At 48.3% G+C, this 20,827-nt stretch overlaps 1 protein-coding gene across 7 annotated transcripts in view; it reads left to right on the top strand.

The window, feature by feature from the left end:
* HAUS7 (HAUS augmin like complex subunit 7) overlaps positions 1-20,827 on the top strand; it is a 30,028-nt gene that overhangs the window by 7,121 nt on the left and 2,080 nt on the right. The window contains exons 3-10 of one of the 7 annotated variants that reach the window (XM_077146262.1): positions 411-478; positions 2,831-2,892; positions 7,633-7,724; positions 8,020-8,178; positions 8,304-8,394; positions 9,017-9,241; positions 10,302-10,416; positions 15,632-15,746. In XM_077146262.1, coding sequence (XP_077002377.1) covers positions 411-478; positions 2,831-2,892; positions 7,633-7,724; positions 8,020-8,178; positions 8,304-8,394; positions 9,017-9,241; positions 10,302-10,416; positions 15,632-15,746 — 927 coding nt within the window. The other 6 variants (XM_077146265.1, XM_077146268.1, XM_077146264.1 and 3 more) reach the window with 6 other exon arrangements.

Below are 20,827 nucleotides of genomic sequence, written 5' to 3'. Positions count from 1 at the left end.
ACGATTTAAAGTAAAGCCAGCCCCTTCCTCCTGAGCAACCAACTTAGAGCCGGGAAGCCAAGTGCTCTCAGGAATTCTGGCTTTCGCCTCTTCGTCAGTTTCTTTTTTTTTTTTTCTTAATTGCGAAAACCTGTCACTTAACTCTTCAAATTCACGTTGCAGAGGTCAACTTTCTGACCTATTTTGGTTTGTTAAAAACAAATTATTCCATGCTGGAGACCCAGGTTCGATTCCTGGTGCCTGCCCATGCAAAAAAATAAACAACGAAATTATTGAGGCAAAACCCACATAACATAAAACTAACCCTGTTAAAGTGAATGGGCCCTTTGGAGCATGTGTAAGGAGAGGCCGGTGAGGTCACGCTCCAGCCCTAACCCTCGGACCTGATATGTTTTGCTCCCCTCCTGCAGGGCCTGTCCTTCCTCCCAGGACCAGTTCAGCTCACTGAATGGGGCACAGCCTGAGGGGAAGATCCAAGGTAGGTCTTCCTTGTGGACTTGGGAGTAGGTAGCAGACTCCGGGTGATTCCGAGCTCAGTCACAACCTCCTTACCAAACCATTGCTTAACTTTCTGCCTGGCCAGTCGCGTTTGTCTGGATGGGGCATCCCCTGTGTGGTGACCCTGGGAGCAGGCCAGTTGGCTTTCCACGGTGGGTTTCCCATAGCCTCTGGTTTTCAGTTGTGTCTTGGCAGAAACTGCCCCTCACCTGGTAGTGAACGCTGAGTGAGGGTGAGCCGACTTTCATTCCCTAGGTTGGTAGCTGACTCGCCACCTTTAGAATGTTATGTACAGAAGCTGATAGAATTGAAGAGGCCTGATTTTCCATGGCCCTGAGTTGGCCCAATCACTTTTGGGAGTGGGGGGTGAACTGGCCTCTAAAGCCCCGATTCCTGTCCCAGCTGGTGCTGCCAAATTCATTCTCTAGGTAACACTTGTCCTAGGGGCTGGAATGAGCCAGGGGCCAGTACGCCGTGTCTTAGAGGGAGTGGGCAGGGGCCAGTCCTTATCCCCACAGCCATCGTGCCAGACCTTGTCCTCACAGAGAGGGTCACTCAGAGGCCAGCTGAGCCTGGCATCACGCTGCACCTTATTCTCTAACCCTGGCCCTGGGCCTCAGGCCACAGCCACAGCCTTGAGCTCACCATTGCTGGCCTTGGTTTCTCCTCCATAAAGTGGGAGTGATAACCACAGCTCAGCCCACCTCACGAGAGTGTGGCAGGGGTCAGAGGAGATGGTAGATCTAAATAGGAGGAATCAGGAACAGTAGAAGGGATCAGAATCATTCACAAATTCGTTCCAGAGATCTTTCTGGAGTACTTCCTATATGTCCTGGACTATTTGAGGTACTGGAGGCACAGCACTGAATACTGCTGTTCTTCTGGAGCTTATCTGCTAGCTGGGAGAGACAGTGGGTAAACAGATTGAGAGGTGAGATGTGCTATAAACAGAGCCAAGTAAGGAATACCACGAGTGGTGTGAGACAGCTAGGGAATGCCTCTATCTTAAACAGAGACGTGGAAGGAGGGAGGGAGCCAGGCAGGAGAGATAGCATCAAGGGTAGTGAGGTCAGCAAGTACAATGGCATGCCAGGTGCGTGCCTTGCATGTTTGGGGTAGACAAGGAGGCCAGTGTGGCTAGACCAGAGTGGCGAGCAAGTGGGCAGGGGTGAGGTCAGAGAGGCACTGGGGCCGGATCGGGCAGTGCCTCATGGACCACAGGAAGGACACTGGCCTTGACTGTGAGTGAGAGGGGAGCTGTGAGCCAAGAAAGGATGCCGTCTTTCTTGAGTGCAACAGAATCCCTCAGGCCACTGGGCTGAGAACAGGGCGGTCTGGGCAGAAGTAGAGCACTGGGCAGCTATTGGAGTGATGCAGGTGAGGTGGTGGTGGGGAGAGCTGGAAAGACTCTGGTGCGCAGTGATAGAAGGGCTGATGGGACTTGCTGAGGAGGAGAGGAGGCAGAGAGGACTTGGGGTTTGGGCCTGAGCACTTGGTGAAGGGCTGTGGGCGGAACAGGTTTACAGTGCTTCCAGGTTCACGAAGGATGTGCACATGACAGCTTTGTTTCATTCTTGCCACAAACCTTCCGAAGTGGACAAAAGCATTCTCAGGCCTGTTTGGCTGGCCTTTGTGGTGGTGAGAACGTGCCTAGCTGGCACTGGTCCCTAGCTTTCTGGCTTAAAGTCCTGGCCTTTCTCAATCCAGTACACCATTGCTCAAAAAGTACCAAGGACCCCCTGGCAGATGGTATGGGGTTGTCTCTGCACTGCTCTGGGACTCAATTTCCCCATCTGTAAAATGGAACTACTGCCCACTTCCTAGGGTGCCGGCAAGATGAAGGAGTTAGTGATGTGAAAGGGCTTTAGGAAAGCCTGAGGACCAGGACAAATGTGAGTGCTCATTCCTCTCATTTTAGTCTCATGAGGTCTCTGAAAGGGAAGCACACAGCATATTTCAAAGATTCCCTGACCTCCGTTGACTCCTGGGGCAGCAGGCTAGCTTTGGTTAGAAGACAGAGTTAGCAAGGGATCTGTGGAAGAGCATTCAGTTCAACCTCTTAATTATAGGTGAGGAAACTGACTCCCAGAGAGGATAGCGGCTCCATGCAGGTCACACAGCAAGGGGCAGCCCTGGCATCTGGGTGTGTTTTCCATCCACCGTCCTTGCCCCTGCTGGTCCTTGGGGGTGCCAGGCCTGCTGAGCATTTAGCAAGAGTATGCTCTCCCAGGAAGAGCCCTGGCATCCTGCATGTGATGAGCTTCCTCATTGTCCAGCGGCATCTTCTCTTCAGCTGAGTGTCAGTAGTAACAGGAGCTTTGTATCCGGGCAGAGATGGTGAAACTGGGCCATGAGCTGATGCTGTGTGGGCCGGATGACCAGGCGCTCCTAAAGGTAAGAGAGGGGCCATGTCTGCCTGGGAGGTACAGCTTTCTGCCTGGGCCAGATGCCTTGGTGCTGTGGGACAGGAATGGGGAGGAATCCGTGTCCCCGGGGCCTTTGGATGCCAGGGCAGGCTGTTCCTCTAGGTGTCCCAGCCGCCTGTTCCTTAGTCTCCCAGGCAGGAGTGGGTGGGTGGGTGTGAATCTCTAGCTAATAGAGCCCAAGGGCAGAGGGTGTCTCCCAGCTTGATTAAGTCATATACACCAGGGCTGTGATGAACACTTCACATGCCAGTAACCATCACACCCAGCCTCTGCAGGGAATACTTGTCTCACCTCCACCTCCCAGGGGTGGTCACAGACAACTGGCACTGGCCCAAGGGCAGATGGTGGCAGAGCCAGGCCTCAAGCCTAGGCTTCTGACCCCGGGCCCATGTGCTTTATCTCCCTATGAAGGTAACCCTCCCCTTTCCCCTCCCCTTCTCACGGAAAGAAATGCCACCCTGTACCCTTTACAGTTTTTTTAAAAAGGTTTAAATAATTATAGATCCATAGAGAGTTGCAAAGAAATGTCCAGGAAGGCTCGGGGCGCCCTTCACCCAGCCCCCCCGGGCCCAGCCTCTTGCAAAACCGCAGGTCACTGTCACAAGCAGGGAACTGACCTTGGTACCATCCAGGGCGCCTTCAGATTCCACCAGCACTGTGTGTGTGTGTGTGTGTGTGTGCGCGCGCGCGCGCGCACGTGTGTATGTGTGTGCGTGTGTGTATGTGCACGCGCGTGTGTGTGCGTGCTCGCGCGTGCAGGGCAGTGCAGACTTCTGTCCCCACCACCACGGGCAGGACGCAGCCCGGCCTGGCCCCGTGAGGCCCCTCCGTTGCCCTTTTCTAGCCACAGCCCCCTCCCATCCCTGGGCCTCTCCATCCCCATCATTTCCTCATTTCCAGAATGGCAGAGACAGAGGCAGGCGGTGTGTGACCACGGGGGACTGGCTTCTTTCACCCTGGAGAGGCGGCCGAGTCATTGCCCCCCTCGGTACTTTGTTCCTTTTATCGCTGAGCGCGACGCCGTGGCGTAGACACGCGCATTCACCCCCGGGAGAGCAGAAGGACGCCGGGCTGTTCCCAGGTTTTGGTGATTATAAATAGAGATGCTATAAACATTTGTGGGTTTTTTTTCTTCCCTTTTTCTTTTTAAAAGTTGAAAAAGCAGTTTGGGTAAACCCTTCACCCAACTCCCGCCCGAACTAACAACTTATATCATCACAGTGCACTCATCAAAACCAAGAAATTGACATTGGGACAGTACTATTAAACTGCAGCCCTTATTTGGATTTCTCTGGGTTTTACACACACTTTTTTTTACTTTGGGGAGGGAGGGGCGTATAGTTGTCATTCCAAGAACGTTATACACAGGGAGCCACGCCCTGTGTGACCTCTTGCTGGTGGCTTTTTCACTCAGCATGATGCCCCCGAGTTTCTTGCTAAATTGTAGTGCATGGCCTGGGTGGACCACAGTAAGTTTGGCCATTCACCTGCTGAAGGACACCTGGGTGGTTTCCAGTTTGGGGACACAACACATGAAGCTGCCCGGGCCATTCGGGCCCATGTTTCTGCATGGGTATCACTCCAGGCGGACTACCCAGGAGCCAGATTACTTGGTCACATCATGCGTTTATGTTCAGCTCTATCAGAAAATGCCCACCTATTGCCAGGGCAGCCGTAGCACTTTATAGTCCCACCAGCCACGTGTCAGAGTTCCAGTTGTCCCACATCCCCATCGGCATGGAGTGGTTATTATTTTAGCCCTTTTTTTTGGTGGTGCATGGTCTGGGAATCAAACCCAGATCTCCCGCATGGCAGGCAAGAATTTTACCACTGCACTACCCTTGCACCACCCTATTTTAGCCCTTTTTCATTGGAGCCATTCTGGATTTTTTATTTGAGCCATTCTGCTGGGAGTGTAGCAGTATCTCATCCTGGTTTTAATTTGCAGTTCTTTGGTGATTAATAATGGTGAACATCTTCTCTGGTGCTTATTTCTCATCCTTTTATCCTCTTGGTGAAGTATCTGATAAATCTTTTGCCCATTTTTTAAATTGGCTTGATGGTTTTCTTAATAGTTGAGGCATGAAAATTCTTTATAAATTCTAGATATGAATCATTTGTCAGAGAGATGTGTGGCAGTTATTTTTCCTAGTCTGCATTTTGCCTTTTTGTTCTCCTAACAGTGTCCTCTTTCACAGAGCAAAGGTGTGAAAAGAATTTAATTGAAATTCCATAAAATTCACCCTTTTAAAGTGTAACGTTCAATGGTTGTCAGTATAGCCCCAAAGTTGTGCAACCATTACCACTATCTAATTCCAGAACATTTTCATCACCTCAAAAGGAAAGCCTGTATTCATTAACGGTCACTCCCCTTTCCCCTCCCCACCTGACTGGCCCTTGGCAACCACAAATCTACTTGTTGTCTCTAAGGATCTGCCTATTCTGGACATTTCAGATAAGCGGAATCACATATTTGTCCTTCTGTGTCAGCTTATTTCACTTAACAAAATGTGTCCACGTTTCATCCATGTGATAGCATCTATCGTAGCTTCATTCCTTATTACAGCTGAAATATTCCATTGTATGTATGTACCACATTTTATCCATTCATCGGTTGACAGACACTTGGGTTGCTGCCATGTTTTGGCGACTGTAAACGATGCCACCATGAACATCAGTGTGCAAGAGTCTGTTTGCATCCCTGCTTTCAGTTCTGCGTATATTTACCTAGTAGTGGGATTGCTGGATCACTTGGCAATTCTATGTTTAACTTTCTAAGGAACCTTCAAACCATTTTCCATAGCAGCTGCACCATTTTAAATTGCCACCAGCAATGCCCCAGTGTTCTAGTTTCTCTGCATCCTCACCAGCACTTGCTTTTTTTCTTTTGTTTTTCTTAATAGTCATCTTTGTGTGTATACAGTGATACCTCATTGTGATTTTGAGGGACATTTCCCTAATGGCTAATGATGTTGAGCACCTTTTTACATGTTTATTGGCCATTGGTTGATATTCTTTGGTTGAGAAATGGCTATTCAAATTTTTTGCCCACTTTTCAATTGGGTTGCTTGCCTTTCTTGTGGTATTGTAAGGATTCTTTACATATTCTGGATACTGAGCCCTTATCCAATATATGATTGGCAACTGTTTTCTCCCATCCTGTGGGTTATCTTGTCACCTCCTTGGGGAGGCCTTAGGGTGCTGTGATGGGTGGCTGGCCACTCAAGCTCCAAGCCGATTTCCACAAGCATTAAAGAGATGACTGTGGCTATGGATGACTGAGCCCTTGGCAGGCCACTGCAACTTCCAGCACAAGCATGGATGCAGACTTTAGGTGGCTGTGGTAGTGGAGGAGGTGGGGTCCATGGCTGGGCTAGGTCAAGCCCACTGGATTTGGTGATGGATTGACTGGAGTGGGGGAAGGACCACTCAGGAGCAGGGAGAGGTCTGTGCTTTCACGGGTTCCTTCTGTAGACCGCTCCCCAGTGCCCTTGATGTGGGCTGGTCCTTTCCTGGGGAGCAGAGAGAAGACAGGTGGTATGAGGCCCTGGCCGGGAGCCACTCCAGGCCAGCCTGGGAGTACCTGGGGGAGGCCTGGCAGGACTCCCTTGGATCTTTGTGGGGCTGGGCTGTGGCATTCCAGGGAAGCCTTGCATAGGCCACGCCTGTGGACCCGGGGAGCTCACAGGAAGACACCTTCCCTGGATCTCCTCCCAATACCGACGGGCTCCCAGCTCAAAATGCCACCAGGAGCTTCTCAGCCCTTTGACTGAGCATTGTGCCTTCAACTCTGACTTTTTAGTATGTAGTTGCTCCTTGGAGGAGTTTTTATTAAGTCACCAGTGATGCTGTATGAGTGAGTTTATTCTGCTACAGTCCTCAGAATAGTCAGAGGGTCAGGGGGAGTGCAGTGGGGATAAGGAACTAAAAGTTTCAAGGAAAAGGCCCAGCCTACTTTCTGGAACACCTGGTCACCCAAGGCTCTCTGGAGCTGCCAAGTACTGACTCCCCTTGGGCTCCTGACTGGGTGTTCCGTGCTGGAATGCCCGCCACCTTCTGGGCAGGGGGACTCGGTCAGCCCCATCTCTAGAGCTGCTTCTTGGGGGCCCTGAGATCTTCCATCTGGAAACAGGATGTTTAAGCTGTGGGGCTTGGCTGGCTGCCCGCATGCGGGTCAAGGCTCGTTCTCCTCTGGGCTCTGTCCATGACTCACTGTGCTCGGACAGTTGGCGTCTGCTAGCTGGGAGCAGGGTGGGGGGTGAGCTGAGGTGAAGTCCAAGCCTCTTCCTGGAAGTGTTCCCAAGGAAGCGGCCTCCAACAGGTCCCTGTGGGCTGTGTTCTGCCTTTAGCAGGCCCTGACCCTGTGCCACAAGCCCACCCGAGAAGCCGCCTTGTCATGTGTGTAGCAACAGCAGCTTCCCTTCTGTTTCTTCAGCACTTCGTTGTTTGCAGAGCATGTTCACGGCCCTCCCTGCATCTGACTCTCCCAACAGCTCTGTGGCTAGAGCCAGGCAGAGAGAACACATGATGGTGGCAGCTCCCGAGATCCAGAAAGGAGCAAGGCTTTGCTCAGGGTCACATGAGCTGCCTGGGCCATTCCTTTCCATGGGGCCCCAGAGTGGAGCAGGGGGCTGGGAGACCTGGAACATTGGCTGTCAGCCTGGCTGAGGCTCGACCAGTGAAGGAGCCTGTGGCTTCCCCCTCCCAGGGCTGTGCCTGTGCTCAGAAGCAGCTGCTTTTCATGGACCACTTGCTGGACGCCATCCGGAGCCTTACAGTTGGATGTTCCAGTTGTTCCAGGTAAAGGGCCAACAAACAGGCCCTCACCTTGGTCCTGCTTCCTTAGACCCTGGCTCTCTCCATGCTGAGTCCCAGGCCACAGGCTAAGGGGGTGCAAGCCCAGGCAGGACCCTTGCCTCTTGGGGAGCACCCCAGCTAGTGCATGAGTGAGGGGTGGGCCTTGGGGAAGAAGAACATTGCCTGCTGGCAGGGGGTCGAGTGCCCAGGGTCTCCCATGGTCTGGGCAGGCTTCTTGGAGCAATGCTTCTCGGGGAGCCAGGCTGTGACAGCGGGGCCCTCTGGGCTGGCCTTGCAGCATGGATGAGCACTTCAGCGACATCAGGGAGAAGAGCGAGGTGCTGCTGGAGGAGCTCTTCTCTAGCCCCTACCTGCAGGTGCTTCTGAACCCCGAATGTGACCCATGGCCCCTGGATATGCAGTCTCTCTCCGACCAGCAGAGTGACAACTGGCAAAGGTCTGTGCTCCAGAGAGCCAACGTCCTCCCTCTTACCTCAAACAGACCCCTTCCGTGTGTGGCCCTCAGGGTCCCCTGACCTCTGTTGACACATAGAGCTGAAATTGTGCCCCCCTACCCCGAAGGGCAACTTTGGAGTCAGAGGAGAAGAAGGTGGCAGAGCTGGCCAGGCAACTGCAGGAGAGCGCTGCCAAGCTCGAGGGACTCCGGGCAGAGGTGAGGGGTGGCCAGGGGTGAGGGCTCAGGCGCTCCTGGTGGCTGGCGGTCGAGCTTCCTTTGAAGATGCCTGGCCTGCCACTGCACGGGGGAGCTGGCTGGTGCTTGCTCCAGAGCCCACAAGCCCTGACTTTGAGTCCTAGAATGAGGGCAGTGTCTTGCAGGGGTGGGGGTTGTGGGTATTAGGTGAGGTGGTGGGTGCACAGAGCCTGATGAAGTTCTAGAATGTGGCACAGGTCTGCATGGGGCCGCTTTTTGAGGAATGCTGAGAAAGAATTGACCTTGGCCCTCAGGCAGCGCCCCAGGCTAGAGGTCTGTGCTTTCCTGAACTTCCTCTCCCATAACTCCCCCAACCCTGTCTCCAGCTACTCTGGGACCGTCTTCCTCCTTTCTCCAAGGAGGAAACTTAGGCCAGAAAGGTAGAGCGATGTGCCTCAAGCCATCGTGTCTAGCCCTCGTATCTGCCAAGCCCAGCGACTCTTTTTGGCCCCTGGCCTGTGCCTGTGCGTGGGTTAAGGTGCGGGCCAGGACGTGGTGAGGGGCAGCCAGCAGGCTTGCCCCTAGGTGTGGAAGGGAGCCGGGTGCTCCAGAGGGCCCCTCTGTCTCTGCTCTGGCTCCGCAGTGCTTTTCTCAGCAGAAGGAAGGGGCCACCGTGGGTGGGTCCGACATCAGCACGTTGGATCAGAAACTGCGCCTGGTTGTCTCCGACTTCCACCAGCTCATCGTGGCTTTCCTGCAAGTCTACGACGACGAGCTGGGTGAGTGCTGCCACCGCCCTGGCCCCGACCTCCACCCGTGCGGCCCCATCGTCCAGGCCGTGTACCAGACTCTGACTTCCTGCAGCCAAGTAAGAATAATCCTTTCCTCTTCCCCTCTCCTGCTTTCTCCACCTACTCAGGCCTCACACCCCTCAGGGCTCAGGAGTCCCAGGAGGCCCTGGACCCCACTCCCCAGGGGCACAGTAGGGTTTGGGCCTTGGGGTTTTGACCCTGGGCCTGGGACCTTCTCCTGGGGCCCCTGTGCCATTGCTGGGGTCGAGAGAGTGGGTCTGGTGTGGATTTCCCACCGCAAGAGGCCCAGTGCCTCCCTGGGGATATTTCCTAAGCCAAGACCTTGGCATGAAGGGGCTTGGGCACCCACTGGCTGCAGTAGGCCTCCTGGCGACCGGATGCCTCCAGCTTCTGTCCCTTCTGTTAGTTTCATGAGACACCCAGACCTGTCACAGTCAGTGTGTTTTCGCGTATGACCAAGAACAGGCGGGAAAGCAGACAAAACAGGACAAGTGCTCACTTGTCACGTTAGGACCTAGTGGCTAACCTAACTATGTCACTGTTTACTTATATTGTGATTCCTCATTTCAGATCCCCAGATGCCAACCTAAAAGCCCGGTTTTGTTATGATTATTACACTTGCCATGTGGGATCCTCTGGCATTTGCTTGAGGGGCTCCACAGTGCTTTATTGACCAGCCTGGCCCTAAATTCCCACAACAGCTATTTAGGGCACAATCTTCTCCCCATCAGAAAGGCTCCTTTATCTTTGTCCCTTAATTTCCCGGTGTGCTGTTGGCTCCTCTTGGGTAGGGGCGCTGCCCAGTGTGTCCCATCGCCGGGACTTCGCTCAGCACCGAGGCCCACAAGGCACAGAGGGGCTCATGCTTCTGTGCTCCCTGTTGGGCCTGGAGGAAGGGGACGTCGGTTTGAGAATTCTGAGCGGCAACTCTGGCTAGCTGGATCCTGGCCCTCGCCCTTGGCCGTCTTTGGGATGATTGGGGGCTAGGGAGAAAGAAGGTACACACCTGGGGAGCTCAAGTGGGAGGAGCTGGATGCCATCTTGAGGCCAGGCCCTCGGCGTTTACTGCCCTCACCTCCCCCCGCCACCCTGGCCCCGTTCTCCCTTCATTCCTAGTTGCTAAATGCGATCATGGAAGTCACTGACACTTCTAAGAAAACCATGGAGATGGTGAAGAAACAACAGGGCAAGCCGACCTGCTGGGGCAGCAGCAACTCTGTGACCAGCCTGGGTACGTGGGTGCCCGCTCGAGGGTGGGCACAGGCTGGCCCGGTGTCCCTTTCTCTGGGCTTGACTGGGAGCGTTTGGGAGCCAGCACCTCACTTTCTTCTTTTCGTGCATGAGGTTTTCCTTCCTCCAAAGGAATGTTCTTTACTGACTATTGAATCTGAACAGTAAATGTAGAAAATCGGGTAATCCACAGGCATGCAGAGGTGAAAACCTGGCAACCGGACACAGAGTCATCTCTTTGGTTGCCTTCCTTCCATTCTTTTTCCTTCCAGCACTGTTGATTTCTTTTCTTTTTAAAAAATTTTTATTGTGGTAACATATACCTCCTTACATCTCCCAGCGGGACCACTTTCGTGTACACAAATCAGTGCCATTACTTACATTCACAATGTGCGACCATCGTTTAATTTCTTTTTCTAGTTTATGTGTAATTACAGTGAATTCACATAGTTGCATGCCTCACGACGTTGTTCCTTTTTGTAGCTGCACAGCCTTTGTTCCTAAGTGTACACCATCGTTCGCCACTCTACGTCTCCGTCAGTGCATCCTTCAGCCACCTGCATTCATCGGGCATCATGTTGAAGGCTCAAAGTCCACAGTCCATCAGCATTCTCAATTTTAGATAATTTCATTGTTCCCAAGAGGCAGAAAACCAATAAACACACCCTCACCAAATAGGAAATCTAAACCTCCTCTTAACTCTTGTCCCTCACCCAATTATTTACCTCTGCTGTTGCTGTGGTAGTGCTGATGGTTTCCTTTTGAACGTAGCTCATAGCATGCAATAGCAGTTTTCCCCCTGTACCCTGGACTTAAACACTCTTTATGCAAGAATCCTATCTTTGAAGTAATTCTTATAAGAATGCATTCATATTTCTAGCGTGAGTTGGTGAGACACATACGTCTACACAACCCCTTTCAATCTTGTTCATCTTCAATACGGTAATATTACTTCTAGACCTGCTAGAGAATCACCTTCACTCCTATCTATTCCCTTACTTTGTAGTTCAGCCTCATTAGCTAATGGTTCACCCATCTCTACCTTCTATGTATCTCTAAGTCCCCTGTATTCTGTATTATAAGTCTCTGATTATACCTTTATGCTGGTCATAAAGGTGGAATCATGCAGTATCTGTCCTGTTGTGGCTGGCTAATTTCACTGAGCATTATGTCCTCAAGTCTCATGCATCTTGTCATGTGCTTCAGGACGTCATTTTGTCTTACTGCTGCATAATATTCCATCATATGTATATACCACATTTTGTTCATCCACTCGTCTGTTGATGCGCATTTGGTTTGTCCATCTTTTGGCAATTGTGAATATGTTGCTATGAACATCGGTGTGCAAATGTCTGTGTCATTGCTTTCAGCTCTTCTGGGTATATACCAAGTAGTGCTATTGCTGGGTCATGGGGCAGCTCAATATTTAGTTTCCTAAGGAACCGCCAAACAGTCTTCCATAGTGGCTACATCATTATACATTCCCACCAGCAGTGCATAAGTGTCCCAGTTTCTCCCCACATCCTCTCCAACATTTATAGTTTTCTGACTGCTTAATAGCAGCCATTCTTACAAGTGTGAGATAGTATCTCATTGTAGTCTTGATCTGCATTTCCCTTATAGCCAGTGGAAATGAACATCTCTTCATGTGCTTTTGAGCCATCAGTATTTGCTCTTGAGAAAAATGCCTATTTATATCTTTAGCTCATTTTGTAATTGGATTGTTTATTCTTTTGTTGTTGAGTTGTATGATTTCTTTGTATATACAGGAAATCAAACCTTTGTCTGATATGTGATTTCTAAATATTTTCTCCCATTGAGTTGGCTGCCTCTTCACCTTTTTGACAGCCTTTTAAGGTGCAGAAGCATTTGATTTCAAGGAGTTCCCATTTATCTATTTTTTCTTTTGTTGCTTGTGCTTTGGGTATAAAGTTTAGGAAGCTACCTCCTATTACTAGGTCTGGAAGATGTTTCCCTACATTTTCTTCTAGAAGCTTTATGGTGCTAGTTCTTATATTCAGGTGTTTGATCCACTTTAAGGTGATTTTTGTGTAGGGTGTAAGATAGGGTCCTCTTTCATTCTCTTGGCTATTGATATCCCGTTCTTCCATGCCCAATTATTGAAAAGACTATTTTGTCCCAGTTCAGGGGATTGCGGTCCTTGTCAAAAATCAGTTGACCATAGATTTGGTGATCTATTTCTGCACTCTCAATTCGATTCCATTGGTTAATGCTTCTGTCTTTGTGGCAGTACCATGCTGTTTTGACCACTGTGGCTTTATAGTAGGTTTTAAAGGCAGGGAGTGTTAATCCTCCCAGTTCATTCTTCTTAAGGATGCTTTTAGCTATTCAGGGTCTCTTTCCCTTCCAGATGAATTGGGTAGTTAGCTTTTCCAAATCTTCAAAGTACGTTGGAATTTTGATTGGTACTGTGTTGAATCTATAGATCAGTTTGGGGCAAATTGACATCTTAACTATATTTAGTCTTTCTATCCATGAGCAGGGAATGTCTTTCCACCTATTTAGATCTCCTCTGATTTCTTTTATCAATGCTATGTCGTTTTCTGTGTACAAGTCCTTTATGACCCTAGTTAACTTCATTCCTCAGTATTTGATTCTTTCAGTTGCTATTTTGAATGGAATTTTTTCCTTAACTGACTCCTCAGCTAGCTCATTGCTTGTGTATAGAAATGTTACTCATTTTTGCACATTAATTTTATATCCCGCCACCTTGCTGAATGTGTTTATTAGCTCAAGTAACTTTGCTGTCGATTTCTCAGGATCTTCCAAGTATAGTATCATATTATCTGCAAATAATGAGAGTTTTACTTCTTCCTTTCCAATTTGGGTGCCTTTTATTTCTTTGTCCTGCCTGATTGCTCTAGCTAGAACTTCTAGTACAATGTTGACTAATAGTGGGGACAGTGGGCATCCTTGTCTTGTACCTGATCCTAGGGGGAAGGCTTTCAGTCTCTCTCCATTGAGTACGATGCTGGCTGTCAGTTTTTCATATATTCCCTTTATCATATTGAGGTAGTTACCTTTGATTCCTATCTTTTGGAGTGTTTTTATCAGAAAAAAGATGCTGCATTTTGTTGAATGCTTTTTCAGCATCAATCGAAATGATTATGTGATTTTTCCCTTTTGATTTCTTAATATTACATTAATTGTATTAATGTAATATTACAATAATTGATTATTACATTAATTGTATTACATTAATTGATTTTTTTGTGTTGAACCATCCTTGCATTCCTGGTATAAACCCCACTTGGTCATGGGGTATAATTCTTTTTATGTGTTGTTGGATTCGATTTGTTAGTATTTTATTGAGAATTTTTACATCTATGTTCATTAGGGAGATTGGCCTGTAGTTTTCCTTTCTTATAGCATCTTTACTGATCTTGATATTAGTTTCATAAAATGAGTTAGGTAGAGTTCCTAGTCCCTCAATTTTTTTGAAAAGTTTGAGCAGGATTGATGTTAGTTCTTTCTGGAATGCTTGATAAAAGTCCCCTGTGAAGCCATCTGGCCCTGGGCTTTTCTTAGTAGGAAGATTTTTGATGACTGATTGAATGTCTTGACCTGTGTTTGGTTTGTTGAGATCTTCTACTTCTTCCTGAGTCAGTGTAGCTTATTTGTGTGTCTCCAGGAATTTTTCATTTCATCTAAGTTGCCTAGTTTGTTGGTGTATAGTTGTTCATAGTGTCCTCTTATGATTTCTTTTATTTCTTCAGGGTCTGTGGTAACGCACCCCTTCTCATTTCTGATTTTATTTACTTGCATCCTCTCTCTTTTTTTCTTTGTCAGTCTTGCTAGTGGCCCATCAATTTTACTGATTTTCTCAAAGAATAAACTTTTGGTTTTATTAATTCTTTCTATTGTTCTTTTGTTCTCCCATTCATTTATCTCTGCTTTGATCTTTGTTATTTCTCTTCTTCTATTTGCTTTGGGGTTAGTTTGCTGAAACTTCTCAAGTTCCTACAGGTTTGCTGTTAAGTCCTCGATTTTTGCTCTTTCTTGTTTTTTAATATAGGCATCTAAGGCAATAAATTTCCCTCTCAGCGCAGCCTTTGCTGCATCCCATAAGTTCTGATAAGTTGTATTCTCATTTTCATTTATCTCCAGATAGCTGCTGATTTCTCTAGCAATTTCTTCTTTGACCCACTGGTTGGTTAAGAATGTGTTATTTAATCTCCATATATTTGTGAATATTCTCATTCTTTGGTGGTTATTGAGATCCAGCTTCATTCCATTGTGAACAGAGAAAGTGCTTTGAATAATTTCAATATTTGTAAATTGATAAAGACTTGTTTTATGCCCCAGCATATGATGTATCCTGGAGAATGTTCCATGAGCACTAGAGAAGAATGTGTGCTTTGGGGTGCGATAAACTATATATGTCTGTTAGGTCTAATTCATTTATCAACTTATTTAACTTCTTTATTTCCTTGTTGATCTTCTGTCTGGTTATTCTATCTATAGAGGAGAATGGTGTATTGAGGTCTCCTACTATTATTGTTGAAACATCTATTGCTCCCTTCAGTTTTGCCAATGTCTGTCTCATAAACTTTGGAGCTCCTTGATTGGTAGGATAAACATTTATGATTGTTGTATCTTCTTGGTGAACTGACCCTTTAACTTGTATATAGTGTCCTTCTTTGTCTCTTATGAGGTCTTTACATTTAAAGTCTATTTTGTCTGATGTTAGTATAGCTACTTCTGTCTTCTTTTGGTTACAACTTGTGTGGAAAATCTTTTTCCATCCTTTCACTTTCAATCTGTTTGTTTCCTTGTGTCTAAGATGAGTCTCTTGTAATAAGCATATAGCTGGATTATGTTTCTTAATCCATTCTGCCACTCTTTTAATTAGTAAGTTTAGTCCATTAACAAAGTTATTACTGAAAAGACATTTCTTGATTCCACCATCTTACCTTTTTAATTTTTTTTTAAATAAATCTGTATATTCTTTTCCCTCCTTTCTCTTTTTATCCTTTGTGTTAGTTAGATTCAATTGTCAACTTGGCCAGGTGAGCATACCTAGTCTTGTTACTGCGGACATAAGCCAACGGTGAACCTCATCTGTTGCCAATTACATCTGCAGTCAGCTAGGAGGCGTGTCTGCTGCAATGAGTGACGTTTGACTTAATTGGCTGGTGCTTAAATGAGAGATCGCAACGTAGCACAGCTAAGCAGCTTGGCATTCCTCATCTCAGCACTTGCAGCTCAGCCCAGGCCTTTGGAGATGCAGAAAGAAGTCACCCGGGGGAAAGCTGTTGGAACCCAGGGACCTGGAGAGAAGATCAGCAGAGACCATCCTGTGCCTTCCACGTAAGAAAGAACTCAGTGGAAATTAGCTGCCTTTCCTCTGAAGAACTAACAAAATAAATCCCCTTTTATTAAAAGCCAATCCGTCTCTGGTGTGTTGCATTCTGACAGCTAGCAAACTAGAACATCCTTTAAGTTACCCTTACTGGTACTCTTCTGTGCTCTCCTCCAGACCTCCCTCTCCTGTCTTTTTTTTTTTCAGCTGGCAGAAGTCTTTTTAGTATTCCTTGTAGGGCCTGTCTCTTGTTAACAGATTCTTTCAGGACTTTTGTCTGTTAAAGCTTTAATCTCTCCCTCAATTTTAAAGGACAATTTGGCTGGGTACAGAATTCTTAGCTGGAAGTCTTTCTCTTTCAGGATCTTGAATATATCATACCACTACCTTCTCGCCTCCAGGGTGCTAGTTGAGTAGTCTGAACTCAGTCTTATTTGATTTCCGTTGTATGTGGTAGATTGTTTCTCTCTTGCTGCTTTCAGGATTTTCTGCTTCTCTTCAACATTTGACAGACTTATTAGCATGTGCCTTGAGGAAGGCCTGTTTGGATTTATTCTGTTTGGAGTTCTTTGGACTTCTTTGACTTGTATATTTATGTCCGTTATGAGGGTTGGGAAATTTTCCCCCATTATTACCTCAACTACTCTTCCTAGCCCTTTACTCCTCTCTTCTCCTACTTGAACACCAGTGATTCTTATATTTGTTTTGTCTATCATTTCCCTGAGTTCTCATTCAGTTTTTTCTATCTTTTTTGTCATTCGCTGTTTTGAGTCTTTGAAGTCAGTTATTCTGTCCTCTATATCACTTATTTTTTCTTCTGTCTCTTCAAATCTGGTGTTGTGTACCTCTAGTGTGTTTTTTATTTGGTTAACAGTCTTTAAATCTCTGTGATTTCCTCTGTTTTTCTATTTATTCTTTCAAATTCCTCTTTGTGCTCTTCTACTGTCTTCTTGATCTCCTTTATGTCATTTTCTATCACACTTATTTTATTAAGTAGAGTTGTATGAACATCTTTGATTAGTTGTTCCAGTGTCTGTGTCTCTGGTGTTTCAATTTGGTCATTAGGCAGGGCTGTATCTGTCTGCATTGTGATATGCTTAGTGGTCTTCTGTTGTCTTCGCAGCATGTAAATGTCTTGATTGATTTACTTTGGGAGTTGATTTCTTTCAGTAATTTAAGGCCTTGTGTTTGCGGGATAGTTATACAGTAGGGAGGAGCAGGGCACGGCATGGAGCACTCAGTGTGGTGATTTGTTTCAGGGTAGGTATGGGTGCAGGTTGGGGATGTTACATTGATGCTTGTGAATGTGGGTGCCCAGTGGCTAGGGAGGATGTAGCTGTGCAGGTGCACGGGTCTGGGGGGCGTAACCCTATTGTGTGCTGGTATAAGGCACAGGGCCTTTTGTGCGCTTGTGTAGAGCTGTGGCAGCAGGTTGGCATTATGCCTTTGTAGATTGGGGGCAGATGTGACCTGGCTGTGCAAGTCAGCACTTCCTCACAGCTGGGAAGTGAGGCTGAGGGCTGTGTGCATGCGCAGTTCTAGGACTGCTGTAATGTGCAGTTCCCAGAGCTGAATGACATGATTGGGGGCCCGTGCACATGCGTGGGCCTGGGAGTGCCATAAATGAATGTGCAGAGCTCAATGGGGGTGGGGTGAGGCTGTGCGACACTATGGGCAGGGGACAGGGGTAGCCTGGGCATGGAGGTTAGTGCCCGCAGCCTTTATGCGCTGGTAACAGCCTGTAGCAAATGGGGAGGGGGAGGTTGTGCTCCGGAGGGGTGTAGGAGGGGTGGGTTGGGCTGTACTTGGGGTGGGGGTATGCAGCAGGTGGGGTGGGGGCTGGTGGGGTGGGGGCGCCTGGAGCGCGGGGAATGGGAGTGGGTGAAGGGGTTCAGGTGCATGGGGTGTGGAGTGAGTTGGTGGTCACAGGACTACGCTGGTGCAGGTAGTGTGCCCAAGGAACATGACCTGGCTTCCTCCCTAGTCCCGTGTCCCCCTCTGTGCACTCCCGTGGGCTCCGCAGCTCCGTGCCTCCGGAGCTCATCTTTTTAAAGGGGAAAAAAATGATGTAGAAGATACTCTTAGGAAATGAGTCAGAATATTGGTTTTCTCTGTGTTGGAATCAGTGGTAGTTTGGTGTTTTGGGCTTTTTTTTCCCCCCACTGTTTAGTTATCCTTCTCAGCAGTTTTCACATATTCTATAATGATTGTAGATTACTTAGGTTATTTTACCCCGATTATCAATCATAAAAAAAAGAGGCTGCAGTGAACATGTTTATACCTGAAGGTTTTCCTCCTTTGAAATTAGGGCCTTAGGACAGATTTCCCGGGGGGCATTAGGAAGTCAAGGATTCACAGCAGCTCTGAGGCCCAAATGACAGCCACTTGACTATAGCCCCTTCTGCATTTTATTTTACCATTTTTATATCCTTATATTGGATGGGGCAGAAGTGTATCTTAATTTTAGTTAAACTTTGTCTGAATATATATTTTTTATTGTGGAAATGTAACACATTAAGAAAGAAATTTTGTTAAATAAGTAAAGTAATATTTAGTGAGGAGTCTCCTCTCTTAGACTTTCCCCCAGTAACTGCCTGTGTCTGTGCAGCACACGTCCCATGCCTGCGACCCTGGCCAGTAGAGCATGACCAGCGTGCTAGAGACACCCACGTGCCCCTTCAGATTGGAACCCTCTCTGCCCAGCGGTAACTGCTGGCCTGACTGCTGACCGGCATTGCTTTGCCTTGCTTTAGAAGCTTGCCCTCCTTTGCAGCAGACTTTAGCTTAGTCTCTTTGTAAATTTTCTTTGAATGGAAAGATTCTACACGTATTCTTTTGCAACTAATACTTTTGCTCAGTGTTATTTTGGGGAGATGCATCTATGTGGTGTGTGTCTGCAGTTTGTTCATTTTCCTTGCCCCATAGCCAGGGTCAGTAAACCTTTTCCATAAAGGGCCAGACAGCAAATGTTTTAGCTTTTGTGGGCCACATTGGCGCCATCTCAGCTGCACACTTCTGCTGTTAGAGTGGGAAAGCCAGGTTTAGATGATATGTCGATGAATGAGCCTGGCTGTATTTCAATAAAATTTTATTTACCGAAATAGGCTGTGTTACATAGTTTGCTGGCCCCTGCCGTATAGTATTCCATTGCCTGGCTGTGCTATGCTTTATCCTTTCTACTGCTGGTGGATGTTTGGGTTGCGCCAGTGTTTGGCGCTTATGAATAATACTGCTCTGAACATTCTTGAACGGGCCTCCTCGTTCATATGTGTGCGGGATTCTCCAGGATGTCTTCCTGGGGTCACACGCCTGGGGCCCGGGGTGATGTTTGTGTGGTCACTGTTACTCGACGTTGCCGTGTTAGCCATCCCCACCAGCAGTGTGTTTTGCTCCACATCCCCGCCAATACTTGGCATGCTCAGACTCTCATTATTGCCTATTTGGTAGGTGGACACTGGAAATTCGTTGCATTTTTAGTTTGCATTTTCGAGATTACTGCCAGGGCTGCACCATTTTATACATTGATGGACCATCGACCTCTTCTCATTTGTGAAGACCCCGTCAAAGTCTTAAGGCTCACTCATTTTTGGCTTCCCGCTGCTGTCTGCCATCCCACCCTTGCCTGTCGTGTGTGTGGCAGCCACTCAGGAGTCTCTCTGCTTTCTGATTGATCTGGGATAGAATCCCCCATTTCAACATTTATTTTAAGGTTTAGCCTGATTGCCACTGGCATTCTCAGCCCCAGTGAACTTGGTTGTCGTTAATAAAATACTCGCAATTGAGCGCTCACTCAGCACCGCTGTTATTAATATCCCCAGCCGGGACCATGCCCCTGGGGCTGGCGGCAGCTGGGCTGTGAAGTCTAAGCCATGCTAACCGGCCAGTTGCTTTCCCCCTGTCTCTGCTCTGCCAGCAGAGAAGCCTCTGCTTACCCTCCAGCTCCCAGGTCTGAGAGTTGTGGTGGTGAGAGCTGCACAAGAGAGTAGTGCCGGGGTGCTGCTTGGGGGCAGGGCCGGGGAGGGGTGCTCTTCCTCTGCTCTTTGCCCCACAGCCTCCTTACCCGGCTGGAAATGAATCTAGGATGTAGACACACCCAGATGGAAGGGTCAGTACCAGACCCATGCCAAAGGCTAACTGGAACTACCCTTCATGTCCCTGCATCTCACCGCCTGCCACTGTGGAACGTCCGGGTGTCTGTGTTACTTCCCCTCCTGGTAGACAAAGCCTGGCCCCAGTGTGGGTACCTGTAGCAGGACTATCACTGCGTACGAAGTGAGCGGGTGATGGCTGTGCACATCCCTGGGGCTGTGGGGGGTGAGTGCCACTGGCTCTGGTCACATCCAGCCCCTCAGTTACGTGAGTGGCAGTGTATTGTCCTCAGTTGCCCCACCCCAGGAGTTGCTACTTGAACTGGGTGGATGGGGGGGCCCGTTGGCCCCCCAGCTGTCCTGAGAGCAAAGCGAAGCTTGGCTGAATGTTGTCATAACCTGACAATGGGTTGGGCTGGTTTCAGGGGTCCCAACGGCTCTCCTATCTCCTGGGCCTCAGGGCCCATTGTGAGCTTAAACTGAGCTGGCAGGCACACAGGGGAAGTTGTGAGCAGACTCTTCTCCTCCTCATGTAGCTATTTGCTTATGAGAAAGTTACTTCACTCCTCTGAGCCTCAATTTTCTCCTCTGTAAAATGGGGACAAGTGTCCAAACCTCAGAGTGATTGTGGTACGGCCAGCATGGGCCACAGAGCAGACCCAGGGCAGCAGGGGGAAAACAATGGTCCCTGACCTCCAGGAATTCAGGCGGTCACTGGCCATCCTTTCTGTCCCCTAAATTCAGCACATGTAGTCTGATAAAAGGTTTCTCTGGGAGGAAGCATCTGGCAAAGTTCCACTTTCTAACATGAAGTCCCTGAGATCAGGGACACTGGGAGAACTCTGGGACTGAGGACACCACAGCACAGAGAGTGGGCAGGGGGTGCTCAGCCCTGATATATGTGAGCTGGCGATGGAGTTCAGGATATGAGAAAGAAATGGGGAGCCATGTGATGGGTGAGGTGGGTGGGGAGCACCGCAGGGCCTGGGTGGCTATTACTT

Source organism: Tamandua tetradactyla, chromosome X, assembly GCF_023851605.1.
Source record: "Tamandua tetradactyla isolate mTamTet1 chromosome X, mTamTet1.pri, whole genome shotgun sequence".
Lineage (NCBI taxonomy): Eukaryota > Metazoa > Chordata > Mammalia > Pilosa > Myrmecophagidae > Tamandua > Tamandua tetradactyla.
The sequence above is the reverse complement of the archived record's forward strand: the minus strand, read 5'-3'. Positions and strand labels throughout refer to the sequence as shown.